General features: G+C 34.9%; 1 protein-coding gene across 39 annotated transcripts in view; it reads right to left on the bottom strand.

The window, feature by feature from the left end:
- Positions 1 to 13,391, bottom strand: part of LOC108707524 (target of Nesh-SH3) — a 181,819-nt gene that overhangs the window by 11,863 nt on the left and 156,565 nt on the right. For all 39 annotated transcript variants that reach the window (XM_041582306.1, XM_041582307.1, XM_041582310.1 and 36 more), the window contains one exon: positions 12,294 to 12,402. In XM_041582306.1, coding sequence (XP_041438240.1) covers positions 12,294 to 12,402 — 109 coding nt within the window. The remainder of the gene's footprint in view (positions 1 to 12,293; positions 12,403 to 13,391) is intronic.

The following is a 13,391-nucleotide window of genomic DNA, read 5'->3' as shown; positions in this document are numbered from 1 at the left end:
ATATTTGCACTTTTCCTAGCAACTAAAATACTTTTCTTCCATATTCTTCCACTGCTGTTCTTAGTTGAGGCACATTTACCAGGGGTCTTTGTTGCTACAGTATATTCTCCTCTCTGCTTTTCTTTTCAGAAGAATGTAGTGCTGAAATGATTACTTTTTTTCTTAATGTCTTGAGGAAAAAAGGGAACATTGGTGCTTACCCCAAGTAAAATAGCATGGGTGCTATGACCTCTTTTGGAATGAATAAGTGCTGATTATAGCAAACATCTGGAGCTTTGATATGTTGCATACATAGTGTAAGAGGTGTCCTTTAAAAGATAATGTTAATGTGTGATTTTCACCAGTGTTAAACCTGGTAAACAATAAACTCCAGGGAATATGTATAGCATTGCAACAAGCGTAAAGGTATATGTGTACCAGCTCAGTTTTGCAGCTGCCCAGCTAGAGGTAGCTATGTAATTAGGCTGCAGGTGAGCTGCAGTTAAAAAAAGGTGTTGGACTTCACCTCATTACTTCCCCTGGATACTTCCTTGTGATGGAGGAGGGTGAGTGGCCCTGGAGACCTCCGTGTGCTGGAGGGATGTGTGTGAGTAGCTGGGAAGAATCTGTGTGTTTCCCTGTTGAGTGGGGAGAGACCTCCAAGTGACTGGAGAGAAGAACAGAGAACCCCTCCCTATGCATAGAGGTGGGGCAAGCAATTACTTTCACTTTCCATTCAGCAATTCCTAGATGTCACTCTTCTCTCCACATTCCCCAAGTTCTTTTAACCATTTAATTGTGTAGCCAGTGCATGGGGATAAACATCAGGTCCCCCATTCTAGTGCACAAACAAGATTCTGAGATGATGGAAGGCTTGGCTTAATAACAGTGTGCATGGCTCCTGCTGGCTTGCTATAATTATTAATTCCCAGACTGAAGGAAACAAGATTCAAATAATTTATGTAGTGTAATTAAAGTTCATTTTGCTAGACTAAAGTGATAAAATAGGATTTGTAATGATTTTTTTGGATGACAGGTCCCCTTTAAGTTCTGGGACTTGTGATGTCCAGGGCTTTAAGTGCTGGAAATTTGTGTTATTGTGAACACCAATGTAGGTCTTGAATTGGGATTGCTAAATCCTATGTGAAGCAAGTATGCCGAATCTGATGATTTTGTTCAAAATAAAAGCCAGCCAAACTGCATTGTATTTTTTAAAGATGGTGTCAGACTCCATTTATATGCTTAAACCATGCTGTGACTGAATGTCACTATAGATGTAATATGTGTTACAGTGGCAGTGGTGGTTATAGAGCATTCAATGTGGGGCATAAAGTGTCACAAGCATAATAAAGAGGTAGCAGATCAGCCAGTTTTTCTTCCCTATTTAGGGTTAACTCCAGCAATAAAGATAGACTAAACCCTGCCTGTATCAAAATTATAAATTAAGTATGTACCATCAAAGAGAAAATGTTTAGTAAACTGTTGATAAGAGTCCATTAAAATGTTCAGTTCCAGCATAAACCAGTTGTGTCTAAGAACAAATGTGTCCAAGTTATAGTGAAGAAGCAATGAAATCAATGAAGACAACATTCAGTACAAAAGTATGGGCCTGTCTCAAAGAAAGAGTAGTTTATAATGAGTGCTCTGCTGGGAATATCAGGGATTATTGCCAAAATAGCATTTCTTCAGAAACTAGTAACAACTGCTAAATAATAAGTCAAGACATCATCTGCACAGTCCATCAGAATTAATAAAAGTATACAAGAAGCAGAATTACAATAATAAAATAGAGTACAGAATGGTAAATTAAAATAAACTTCCAGAACATTCTAAACTAGCCTAACAAAATAAAGCATCACTTCAGGTTAAAGCAGAAAATAAAAGAGAATATTATAAATAAAAAAGGAGGGAGATGGGGTTGCACATTGCTTGGTTTAATAGTCTAACTGGCTATAAACCTTACATGTCTATCTGAAAGAATATTGCTTTACATATTTACTGTTAATAAGTTCTAATGCTACTCACATGCCCTTGCTAAACTTACAGGGATAGATGCTTCTTGTTGCTTTCCGTAGAATGGAATAGAAAATAAGATGGTCAAAATAGTAATGCTCATGGGACCTTTCCTGAGACCCACCTCCCAGGTATTCACCTTCATTTTATAGGACCCTCCTTTACCTTCTTATGTATGAGTTTACTTCCTAAGAGAGTACTTTTTAATATCTTAAGTTATTCTCTTGCAGGAAGCTAGGAAAATAAATCAAGTCAGAATGATGAAAAGATGTGTCCGTAAAATGTAAACCCCCACCCACAAATTTTGCAAAACAGTTTGTGTTATTGTACTAGTCCACAATTTTATACAGCATATTCTGATCATACTCTGGCAAGAATAGATTTGCATTGCTTATTTTGTTGTAAAGACTAATCACCAATCATCAAAAGTTGTAAGTCATAGTATATATTTGTAGTTGCAAGATTGAAGGGCTCTTTTAATAAAGATGTGCAATGTCCTATAAATAGGCAAAAAAACACCTTTGACTTAGAAGTTATTCACTAGGTACAATTATGAACAGGAGACCTCTTCTAAATGGGCGTAGTTCTAATTCATAGCACTATAAATGTCAGAGAAAACAGAACATGATTTATCTATTATAGATGTGTTATTTAGTTTTACAGTTATATTTTGCTCCTGTCTGCTTTCACCCTTCTGAAATTACATGCCAGAGTGGAAATGCTACAGACATGAGCATGTACTTTTTTTATTTCATTTAGTCCCACAGAATGAAGTATTGCCTTGGAGCTTTGTTGCAGCGAGAGAAATATTTGTGAAAGTGAAATACATCCAAAGCTAACAAATGGAATTTCCAGCAGGTAGATATACCACACAGGGTCTCTGCTTTCTCAGCTAATGTATATGGCTCTCAAATAGCAGTTGCTAATTTGTTTGGAGTGTTTCATAATATATTTTGCATACATATATTTTTATTATGTTTTCTGGCAGCACAGAAACATTTATATTCCCTTGTGCTCTTAAATCATTGCCATCAACACAAAGTACTTATTTTATAAGTAAGGGATTTTATACTTACATCAATATAATAACCATAAGAATATCAAGAACTTGTCTATTAAAGGGCCAGCTATACCTATTATAATTCTGCACAATTATTTTCACACACAACAAAAAAAATTATATGGAAGATTGGTTATGGCCCTTCTGCAAGGTAATACAGAAGTTGCCCCCAGTGAGGCACAAGTGTAACACATACTCAAAGGTTCATCATGTATCCACTACAACTGCGGCCCTAGCCGCTGGCCCTATTTATTATATATAGCTTTGTTTGAAATGTACAATGTACAACTGAAAAACAGCATGGGTTTATTATTTAGGCAGGGAATACGTACACTTTCATTGTGTACATATTTGCAGTGAAAATTCACCTTTAAGGCTGAATACACAATGGTGTTAATACACCAACAATGTTCATTAGGCTCTGTCAGTCAGATGCTGGACATAAGAAGGTGATATGGAAGCATTTGCCTTGACAAAATTTGTGCAGTTAGTTCTCAGTAAAAAGAGGTATAAATATGGGTTTCAGAAAACTGCTATGATTTTGGCCTATTAATGCTCTCATTTTAACTCAGGGTTCCATGAATTTTCATTCTCATGCTGAATGCTTAGCAGTGAGTTCCTTTTCTTGAAATACACTGCACTTTGTCTTTGCCCGCCAGAATGGGTTTCAAAAATTGTAAGAGTGAATGATTATTTTGGAAAATATAATATTCCACTCCAAGTGTACTGTATATGCAGCTCAGATGTCAGCAGTGGAGCTATTCCCATGATGTATATCATTACTCATAATACACACTTTTTGGCAATAAAAGTGATAGGAACCAGAAGTCGATTGTTTTTGGTCTCCTGGCCAGTATTTAAGCAACTAGCAATGCGTTTCATGTACAAGTATTCATGTTGAAATGTTTAACATATCTTTTCATAGGTAATTGCAAGCATGTGCATGTATAACATAATCATAGACATAGGCCAAAGAGGTGTGCAATGGAAGAGCATGCAACATGAACTTGGATTAACATCACCAATACATACACACATGGAAATCATACAAGACATAATAAAAGCCCTCTCTCCTTATAGACCATAAAGAGTTTTGGTGTAGGGATGTGTTATGTGAAGTTGTGTTGGGAGGAGGTGTAGGAAAAGCAAAAGTGGAGCAAAAAAGGACAGCTGTCCATTCCACATAGTAGAGCTCAAGCGAAATAGCATCCGTACTGTTAACACTGGTGAAGAGTTCCTGATCAGTCCACATTTTTATTGATTGAATTGCAAATGTGGATTGACTTCAGGCACATTTTACCAGTGGATAGTTGAGGGGATTGGAAGCTACCTACTGTACATGCTGTATATGCACCATATATGAAAGTTATAGATATCAGTTGCCCACATACAGCATGACTCTCAATATAATGAGCAACATATATTTATACACATACTTATACAGACCTATCTATACACTCACATATATAAACTATATTTACAAATACCTATACTATCTGTAGATCCTGCTGTACTAACAGTGGCATAACTAAGTGCAGCAGAGCAAAGATGTGCACCTGTCAGGCCCCTGTGATAAGTCCTGTCACCCTGATCACATGAATAGAGAAGAGAGGTACGAGCTGGAATGGGGGGGAGGGGGCAAAAGGGTGTTGCGGCTGTGGCAATGGGCCCGTAGTGAACAGGGGGATGGGGTGCCTGGGCTGAAAAAGATCATATGTAAAATAATAACTCTATTTTATTTTATGAAGCTTTCCCAGGCTTGTGTATTGTAATGTATTTGCTGCTACATATACGTCCATTGTACTTTAACTTGGCGCTGTATGCAAATTAGGCATCGTTAGTGTAACTTCGCTTTGCTTGACGAATTATCGGTAGTGCAACTTCGCTACCTTTTGCCTCCCTGAGAGGATTTTAGTGAATTAGTGGCGCCCTGTCGAAACTTCGCCTTGCGAAGTGCGGCGAAGGCATCGCTAGCGCATTTTCGGTGCTTAGTGAATTTGCCCCTTTGACTGTAGAGTGTCAAACCCTTTTGTATTAGGGCTATATAGCAAGAAATAATTCATTAGAATTTGCATAAATAAGCATGTGTGTTTTTTAATAGCAGGGACAAAGTATATTCATTATGCAGAATGAAAAGATCCATTTAGAACAATTTCCTATGGAACAAAGCGCAGTAATTGATACACCACATGGGATGCTGGCATGCAGAATACATTTTTTAACTAAGAGCGCTGATGTAAAAACATTGTAGCCTAAAATCAAATCTACTTTTTACAAGAAGGTATTTTGCTATATTCTAAAGCCCTTAATCCCTTAGAACTATCAAGAGGGGAGACAGCAAAATGCACTAACTCCCAAAGAAACTGTATGTGTGACACTGGTGTTACAGGTCCCAAGCTCCCTGCTGTAACTATTCTTGGCTTCCTTCCTGAGCTCCACCCCTCTGCAAGGTCCTTGGGGTGAATAAGTTGGCTCAGAAACAGGGCATTTGCTTGTTTTTTAGCCCCCAACATAAAATTGGAAAATCAGCTACAGTGTAAGAGTCACACTAACTACATGACATTTAACTGTGCTGACTTTGTATTGTACATGTTGTAGCTCCCACCCCCTCCAACTATAGTCAGGTGATCCCACTGGTGTCTAATAAAAGGGCAGCCAAGTTTGGGAGTTTTACTTTGAAAGCAGCAAGTAAGTTGCAGGTAAAACTTAGTCCCTTTGTAAAATGTATAATGAAGCAATAGAATTCTTAATGAATCAGATGAAAATTAAGCGTAGGACTGGCCAGATATGGGATGACTTTGACGTAGTTGGCCAGCTTAAATATATTGCAATATATGGACAAACAATCCCTGTTTTGTTTAAAGGGTAAGGCATTTTTCAGTAGCAGTATGCACAAAATGTCTCTGTCTTAAATATATTGATAATGGATTGAGTGCTGAGGAATCTTGTATTTGTCTATATGTATTTTGTGGTCACACCCTCATTGCACCCCCGCCTAATGATTTTAAAAACTAGTGGTGAGCACAACTTTCCCTTGTTTGTTATAGTTCTACAAGAGCAGTGACCAGCTCCATGTTGTAGCTCCCACCCCCTCCAACTATAGTCAGGTGATCCCACTGGTGTCTAATAAAAGGACAGCCAAGTTTGGGAGTTTTACTTTGAAAGCAGCTAGTAAGTTGCAGGTAAAACGTATTCGTCCCTTTTATAAAATGTATAATGAAACCATAGAATTCTTAATGAATCAGATGAAAATTGAGCATAGGACTGGCCAGATATGGGATGACTTTGACGTAGTTGGCCAGCTTAAATATATTGCAATATATGGACAAACAATCCCTGTTTTGTTTAAAGGGTAAGGCATTTTTCAGTAGCAGTATGCACAAAATGTCTCTGTCTTAAATATATTGATAATGGATTGAGTGCTGAGGAATCTTGTATTTGTCTATATGTATTTTGTGGTCACACCCTCATTGCACCCCCGCCTAATGATTTTAAAAACTAGTGGTGAGCACAACTTTCCCTTGTTTGTTATAGTTCTACAAGAGCAGTGACCAGCTCCATGTTGTAGCTCCCACCCCCTCCAACTATAGTCAGGTGATCCCACTGGTGTCTAATAAAAGGGCAGCCAAGTTTGGGAGTTTTACTTTGAAAGCAGCTAGTAAGTTGCAGGTAAAACTTATTCGTCCCTTTTATAAAATGTATAATGAAACCATAGAATTCTTAATGAATCAGATGAAAATTGAGCATAGGACTGGCCAGATATGGGATGACTTTGACGTAGTTGGCCAGCTTAAATATATTGCAATATATGGACAAACAATCCCTGTTTTGTTTAAAGGGTAAGGCATTTTTCAGTAGCAGTATGCACAAAATGTCTCTGTCTTAAATATATTGATAATGGATTGAGTGCTGAGGAATCTTGTATTTGTCTATATGTATTTTGTGGTCACACCCTCATTGCACCCCCGCCTAATGATTTTAAAAACTAGTGGTGAGCACAACTTTCCCTTGTTTGTATTGTACCCCACAGTTCAGCATGGCTATACGTGTGCATCCTGGGGAAAAGCTATGCTTTTATTGAGATTGTGTATACTTGAACATACAGTACTTAGTAATGTTTATATGGAAAGCCGTCATTGGATTTGCACAGTGTATTATTGCAAGGAAGCTGCTTTTGTCCTTGGAGTATAGTTTGTATTCTTGCCTACTTACTAAACTCTGGATGCTTATGCTTGAGAATACTGCATGGACTTTTGTTGTCCAACAAATACACTATGAGAGCTTTAAGTTTTTTAGGTAAGATTAGCATGAGAGGTGCTAGACAGAGGAACAAATCCGACATCTGTAAAATGCAACTGTAATACTATTGTCTTCACAAACTCACAACTTATAGTAGAGAGGTCCTTCAGATTATCTTTCTTTATTAGGCTGCTGGGTAAGCCTATAATTCCCTCTATCGTTATCAATGTTCACATTAGCATTTTTGCCACAAATCAGATTTTTTGGCGTTAAACTAATTTGAATAATGCTTTCAAAAAATTTATGTACTATATTTATTACTTGCAAAAAATGTGTACAGCTGGAATGAAAAACTCGGTCATCAAAAAGCTGCTGAGTTCATGTAAAAGTCAATGGGGGCTATTAAAAATGTAGACTGTTTTTTCAATGCAAGCAAACCCATTGAAAATTATACATAGGGACAGATTTATCAAAAACTCACCCACTTTCTATTCATTCCTATTTTTAAAAGCATATTTATCAATGGGTGAAAGTATTGGCCTATATACAATGGGACATATTTATCAAAATATTTTTTAAATGTGTATTTATCAAGGGACAGATTTATCAAAATGTGAGTTTAGATTTTAATAAATAAAAACTCACCCACGTTCCATTAATTCCTATGGGATTTTTGGAGGTTTGGAGTTCTAACTTTCACTCAAATACAACTTTTTCACTGCATTTTTATTCGAATCGTGGAAATAATGCAAATTCTAATTTGGATAAATAGGTTCAAATCTGTTATCTGGCCAAAGTTGATTGCCATTGTTCATACAGGCTTCATACTTAATACACAGTTAATAAAATGATACTGGAAACATTCACAGAAAAATGTGAGTAGGGGATTCACAAAACCTGAAAAACTCCATATTCTCATACTGTATACTATCACAAAGCTACTTAGTTTGGCCCAAAAACCTAATGATGCCAATTGATAGGTAAATTATCTACTTCAAAAATATTAGACCACAGTGAAATAAAAAAAAAAAAAGGGGGGGGCAGATTTATCCAATTGTGTGATCAGAGGTCACCAAAGAAAAACTCTATTCATCCCTTAGGGAGTTTTAAAAACATATTTATCAACGAGTGAAAATTAAAGCTCCATTTGCATAAATATGCAAATCCCATAAGATTGAATACAAAGTAAATGAGTTTTTCTGAGGGTAAATTCTAACCCCACATTTTGATAAGTCTGCCTCTATGTGGTAAATTATCCACTTCAAAAAAATTAGACCACAGTGAAATAAAAAAAAAAAGGGGGGGGCAGATTTATTCAATTGTGTGATCAGAGGTCACCAAAGAAAAACTCTATTCATCCCTTAGGGAGTTTTAAAAACATATTTATCAACGAGTGAAAACTAAAGCTCCATTTGCATAAATATGCAAATCCCATAAGATTGAATACAAAGTAAATGAGTTTTTCTGAGGGTAAATTCTAATCTCACATTTTGATAAGTCTGCCTCTATGTCTTTAGCAAAGCAATGAAATACATTTTCCAATATTCTATTAATCAAATAAATTGAATTTTATCAGGGTAATAAATACAAAATACACAGATCCCTTCCCTTGGCCAATGCCTTTAAAGAAGTGATCCTATCTAAAAGATGTTGACAATGCTTGACAACAAATAAACAATATTAGAGGTGACCCAATAACCCACAGCTTGTTTGGGGTATTGGGACTCTAAGATCATTTAGGAGTAAAATATTTAGTTACACTGTAATAGTAGTAGTTGTCAGCATTACCATTTTTAAATTTTGCTGCCATACTGCTTTTTTGCATGAAATTAATTCACAACTTTTAGATTACAGTCAGTCTAAGCCCCACTGATGGTTAATTACATCATTAATGACATTGCAATTGTATTAAATTAAAACAATATTATTAAACTTTAAATCAGTTCACATTTACTTATGTATTTTTATATGCACATGAACCAGGGTGGCTGTATATTCTCAGAAATACTTACCTGGCATAAGATCTAATTATCTTACATAATGCTGTTCAACTTTTCCCATATACTGGGCCAATTAACTAGAAAACTGCATGTTTGTGGGATGGATGTATCAAAATTATGGCATCAAAGATATTTGAAAAAAAAAATCTGACAAGATTACATCAAATTTGACAAAATCAAGGTAGCCCATATGAAGGCAGGGGTCATAATAATACCATAAACTATTTCCCTGTCAACATTATAGATTTAACATTATTGGCAATAAAAGTGACAGCCTCCTGAAAAAGTAAAGTCTACTTTCTTGGCTTAAATCTACACAGAGTAATTCAAATTGTGTAATTTGTGTAAAAATCTGTATATAAAAAACGAATAAAATTGTGGAATAAAACTCAAATACTTCAAATTTGTGAGTATACAAGCTCAAACAAATTTTAAAAAACTTGAATTAAATACATAATTTAAAGGGGTTAAATCATGTAGCAAATTGTAGAATTACAACAAAAAATGCACATTTGAAAATTTGCCATTTAAGATGACAAATTAATTCAGAAGAAAATGGGAGTTATCATAGGCAAAATGTAAGAGATTTTTTTAATTTGAGTTGCTAGTAGAATGTGCTGCTTTATGTTTTATTATATTATTAGTCTATCAAGTTTTTTAAATAAATAAATTCACATATGAATTTGGTGAGTTTTTGAGTTTTTCAACAAAAAAATTAACAAGTCCACAAATTTCAGTATTGATAAATATGCCTCTCTGCCTAGAGTGTCATTATTCTTCTAGAGCACCTAAATCTAGCCAAGCATAGCAGGGAAATTGGATCTTAACGTAAATAGAAATTAAATAGAAATTAAATCACTTAACTCAATTAATTAATTTATAAAGTGCTCTACTGAGAATTTTGATAATTTACATACATTTTAATAAAAGTCTTAAATTGAAAAAAATTGTAATATTCTTCATTTTTTATTGCACATACAGTAGCATACTTTTCAAGTGTGCTTGAAGATGAAGTATACTTATGGCACAAAAACCCCCAAATAAACCTATAATATTTGCAATCTTTTTTTCTTTTCATGTAAAGGAAATATAGTTTGTGCAAAGGAATAAATATTTGCATTGCAAATATATTTCTGTTAACAACAAGGTTAAATCCCTTTAAGACTCATACCCGGCCTACATCCGGCCTACATCCTCTAACCCTGTGCTTGTAAAAGTTAGACTTTAAGTGATTGCTCTTTGGTTCCAGTGAAATTTTCCTCTGGATGATTCAGTGATTAGAGTATAAATGCTAATTAAATCTCTAGGCATTGTATTTAACAAATTACACAACAATTTAAAAAGTGCTGTGGTTTTATTTCTGGCATACGTGACTGCAACCAGCTATTCTATAAACAGTGGGTGTCTGGCTCACACTTTGCCAGGCAAGTAGCCATTCTTATAATTCCACATGTTCTTTAGGTAGAAGCCAATGGAAAAGTCCAAAAGTGGGAAAGGACAATCTTTCCAAAACAAACAGCTGGATAAACACAAGAAAGCTATTGGCAGAGTAAGACTGATGTTGGTAGAATAGCATTGCTCCTAACTGTAAATGACAGATGAAGGGAAAAAACATGCAATTGCCATTAAATAAATTCACATCCCACCACATCTCCCCTAAGAACTAAAAGATAATAAACAAATATATGAGTTGGGCAACATATATATATTTATATATAGCCTTCAAAATATATATATTTATCAGTGATGGCCTTTTATTTTATATAGCTCTCTCTCTCTCTCTCTCTCTCTCTATATATATATATATATACAATATCTATCTATCTATCTATCTATCTATCTATCTATCTATCTATCTATCTATCTATATAGTATTTCTGTAAGTACCCACACTCAGACTCCTTAGTTCACTTGGGGGTGCTACTTTCAAATCAAATCATCACATGTATTATTAAAAGTGGACCAGCACTCCAAACATTTTCAATTAAACAATATAATGTCACATCACTTGTGTATCCAACGTTTCGGCCCTCGTTGGGGCCTTTAGGATAAAGCATTAGGGAGAGCCAGTTTCTTCTCCTGCCTGTGTATACTTTGGCCACTGTGTGTTTCCCCAGGGTGAGGACAGGTCTTGCCACATGGGAGCAGATACTACTTTCAAAGGGAAAGGGGTGTGCCAGGGGTTGATAGACCACATAGGTTCCCCAGAGTAAAGTGATATTGTGTGATATTTGTATTTACAGTTACTAAATACAGTTTACATAAAGTTTATATTTGGTTTTGTTTTATTTTTCCTAGTGGACATTCCCTGAGGTGTGCTCCTCAGTGTTCCGTAGATGGAGGCACTGTGCTGTAAATCCCAGTTCCCAGTACTTTTCATACTCAAAAGGGACTCAGGGCCCTGGATTGCCAAGGGTTAATTGCTATTTAAAGAGATAGTAACCAAATTAGGTTTATCATTATTTTTGACAACCCCATAGCTTCTGAAAAGCTGCCCAGAGCACATTGAGCATGTACAGTGTCACTGACACTCCTACCAAGATAGGTTGCTACTGTGCACAATTTTGCAGGCTTACATCATTACTGTTATATAGATTCTAAAACATTTGGATGCTGCATTAAGTTCAGTATAAAAAAATATGGCATTTCTACCTATATTTCTTTTTAGGGTTAAAAACCTCAAAACAGCCATCAGTGCTAAGGTTAAAAACATGGTCACAATCACAAAATATATATATTTGGAATTCTTCAATAGAAGTCTGTTACAGTCTGAGCCTATATGTCATTTCCACTGTTCAGACCAGAGGGTGATCAGGTGGAATTGTAAATTCCGTCAAATAACATACAATAATTCTTGACAGTGAATTAATCTTCAAAAAACTTATAGAATCTAGAAAACTTAGTTCAGACTAAAAAAAAATGTAATTCAAAAATATGTAGTTAAAATAAGCATTACATCTTCACTACAACAAGATTACATTACAATTATTATTATTATTTACCTTGCATTAGCTTTCAGATTTTCAACTGTGGAAAATGTCTGATTTGTAGTTATAATTGACTGGTCCTTTCCTGGTGGTGCCCCATTTTCGGTAGAAATTACTTTATATTCTGAAATAAGGGCCAATATATAATAGATTTTTGAGAAAATTAAAATAAAATGCATACATACAAACATATGGGAAATAAACAATGGTGTATTAAATACAATACAATTACACGGTAAAGATATAATATTATATCATAAACTCCCAGGAGCAAGCTTTTTATTTTTGAAAAAAACATGTTAATAAAAAAAAGATCACACTACTGGAAATAAAAGCAAGAAATTCAAGGACACAATAGCATTTTCTTACATTGATATGCCCAAACACAAAAGTTTTAAAAATAATAAATCTACCTTGTGTGAAGTGAATTTTTACATATCTATACTGTGTATATATATATATATATATATATATATATATATATATACATATATACATATTTTTTTTTTTTAAATTCAGCACCATCTGTAAGAAAATAATTTCAAATCCTGGAGTTGATGGTATTCTATATGTAACCTGACTCTGGCCTCATACTTTTCAGAATTAAAGGGAAATAGCTACTGTTGAAGATAAACATGTTTTTTTTCCCCTTGGTGCACTGTGAGCTCCCTGTTTGGACAATTTTCATTTTACCTTGAACTTGGCTTCAAATATTTGTTGACATAAAGAAACATTACATTTAAACCTTGCTGACAATTATGCAACTAGAAATATACATAGGGGGCCCATTTATTAAGCCTCATTTTTTTTTGTAAAATTAATTTTTATTATTATACCCCAAAGCTACTAAAAATGCAAATCCAAAAATATACCATCTCAAACCTGTCAAGGTCATGTAGAAGTCAAAAGCAAATGTCCCAGAAGTTGTTTTTTGCGCTGGATAATCTAAAAAAGTCTGGGTTTTTTAGGGTTTCAAACATACAATACATTGACTCTCAATGTTGTGACATTTTATTGATAAATTAGTTCAATTCGTGGAATGGAGTTGGTTCAACTTTGTTTTCATAACAAACTGAATTTTTAGTAAATCAGCCCCTATATGTTACAGAAGTA

Source organism: Xenopus laevis, chromosome 2L (genome assembly GCF_017654675.1).
Source record: "Xenopus laevis strain J_2021 chromosome 2L, Xenopus_laevis_v10.1, whole genome shotgun sequence".
NCBI classification, from domain to species: domain Eukaryota; kingdom Metazoa; phylum Chordata; class Amphibia; order Anura; family Pipidae; genus Xenopus; species Xenopus laevis.
The sequence above is the reverse complement of the archived record's forward strand: the minus strand, read 5'-3'. Positions and strand labels throughout refer to the sequence as shown.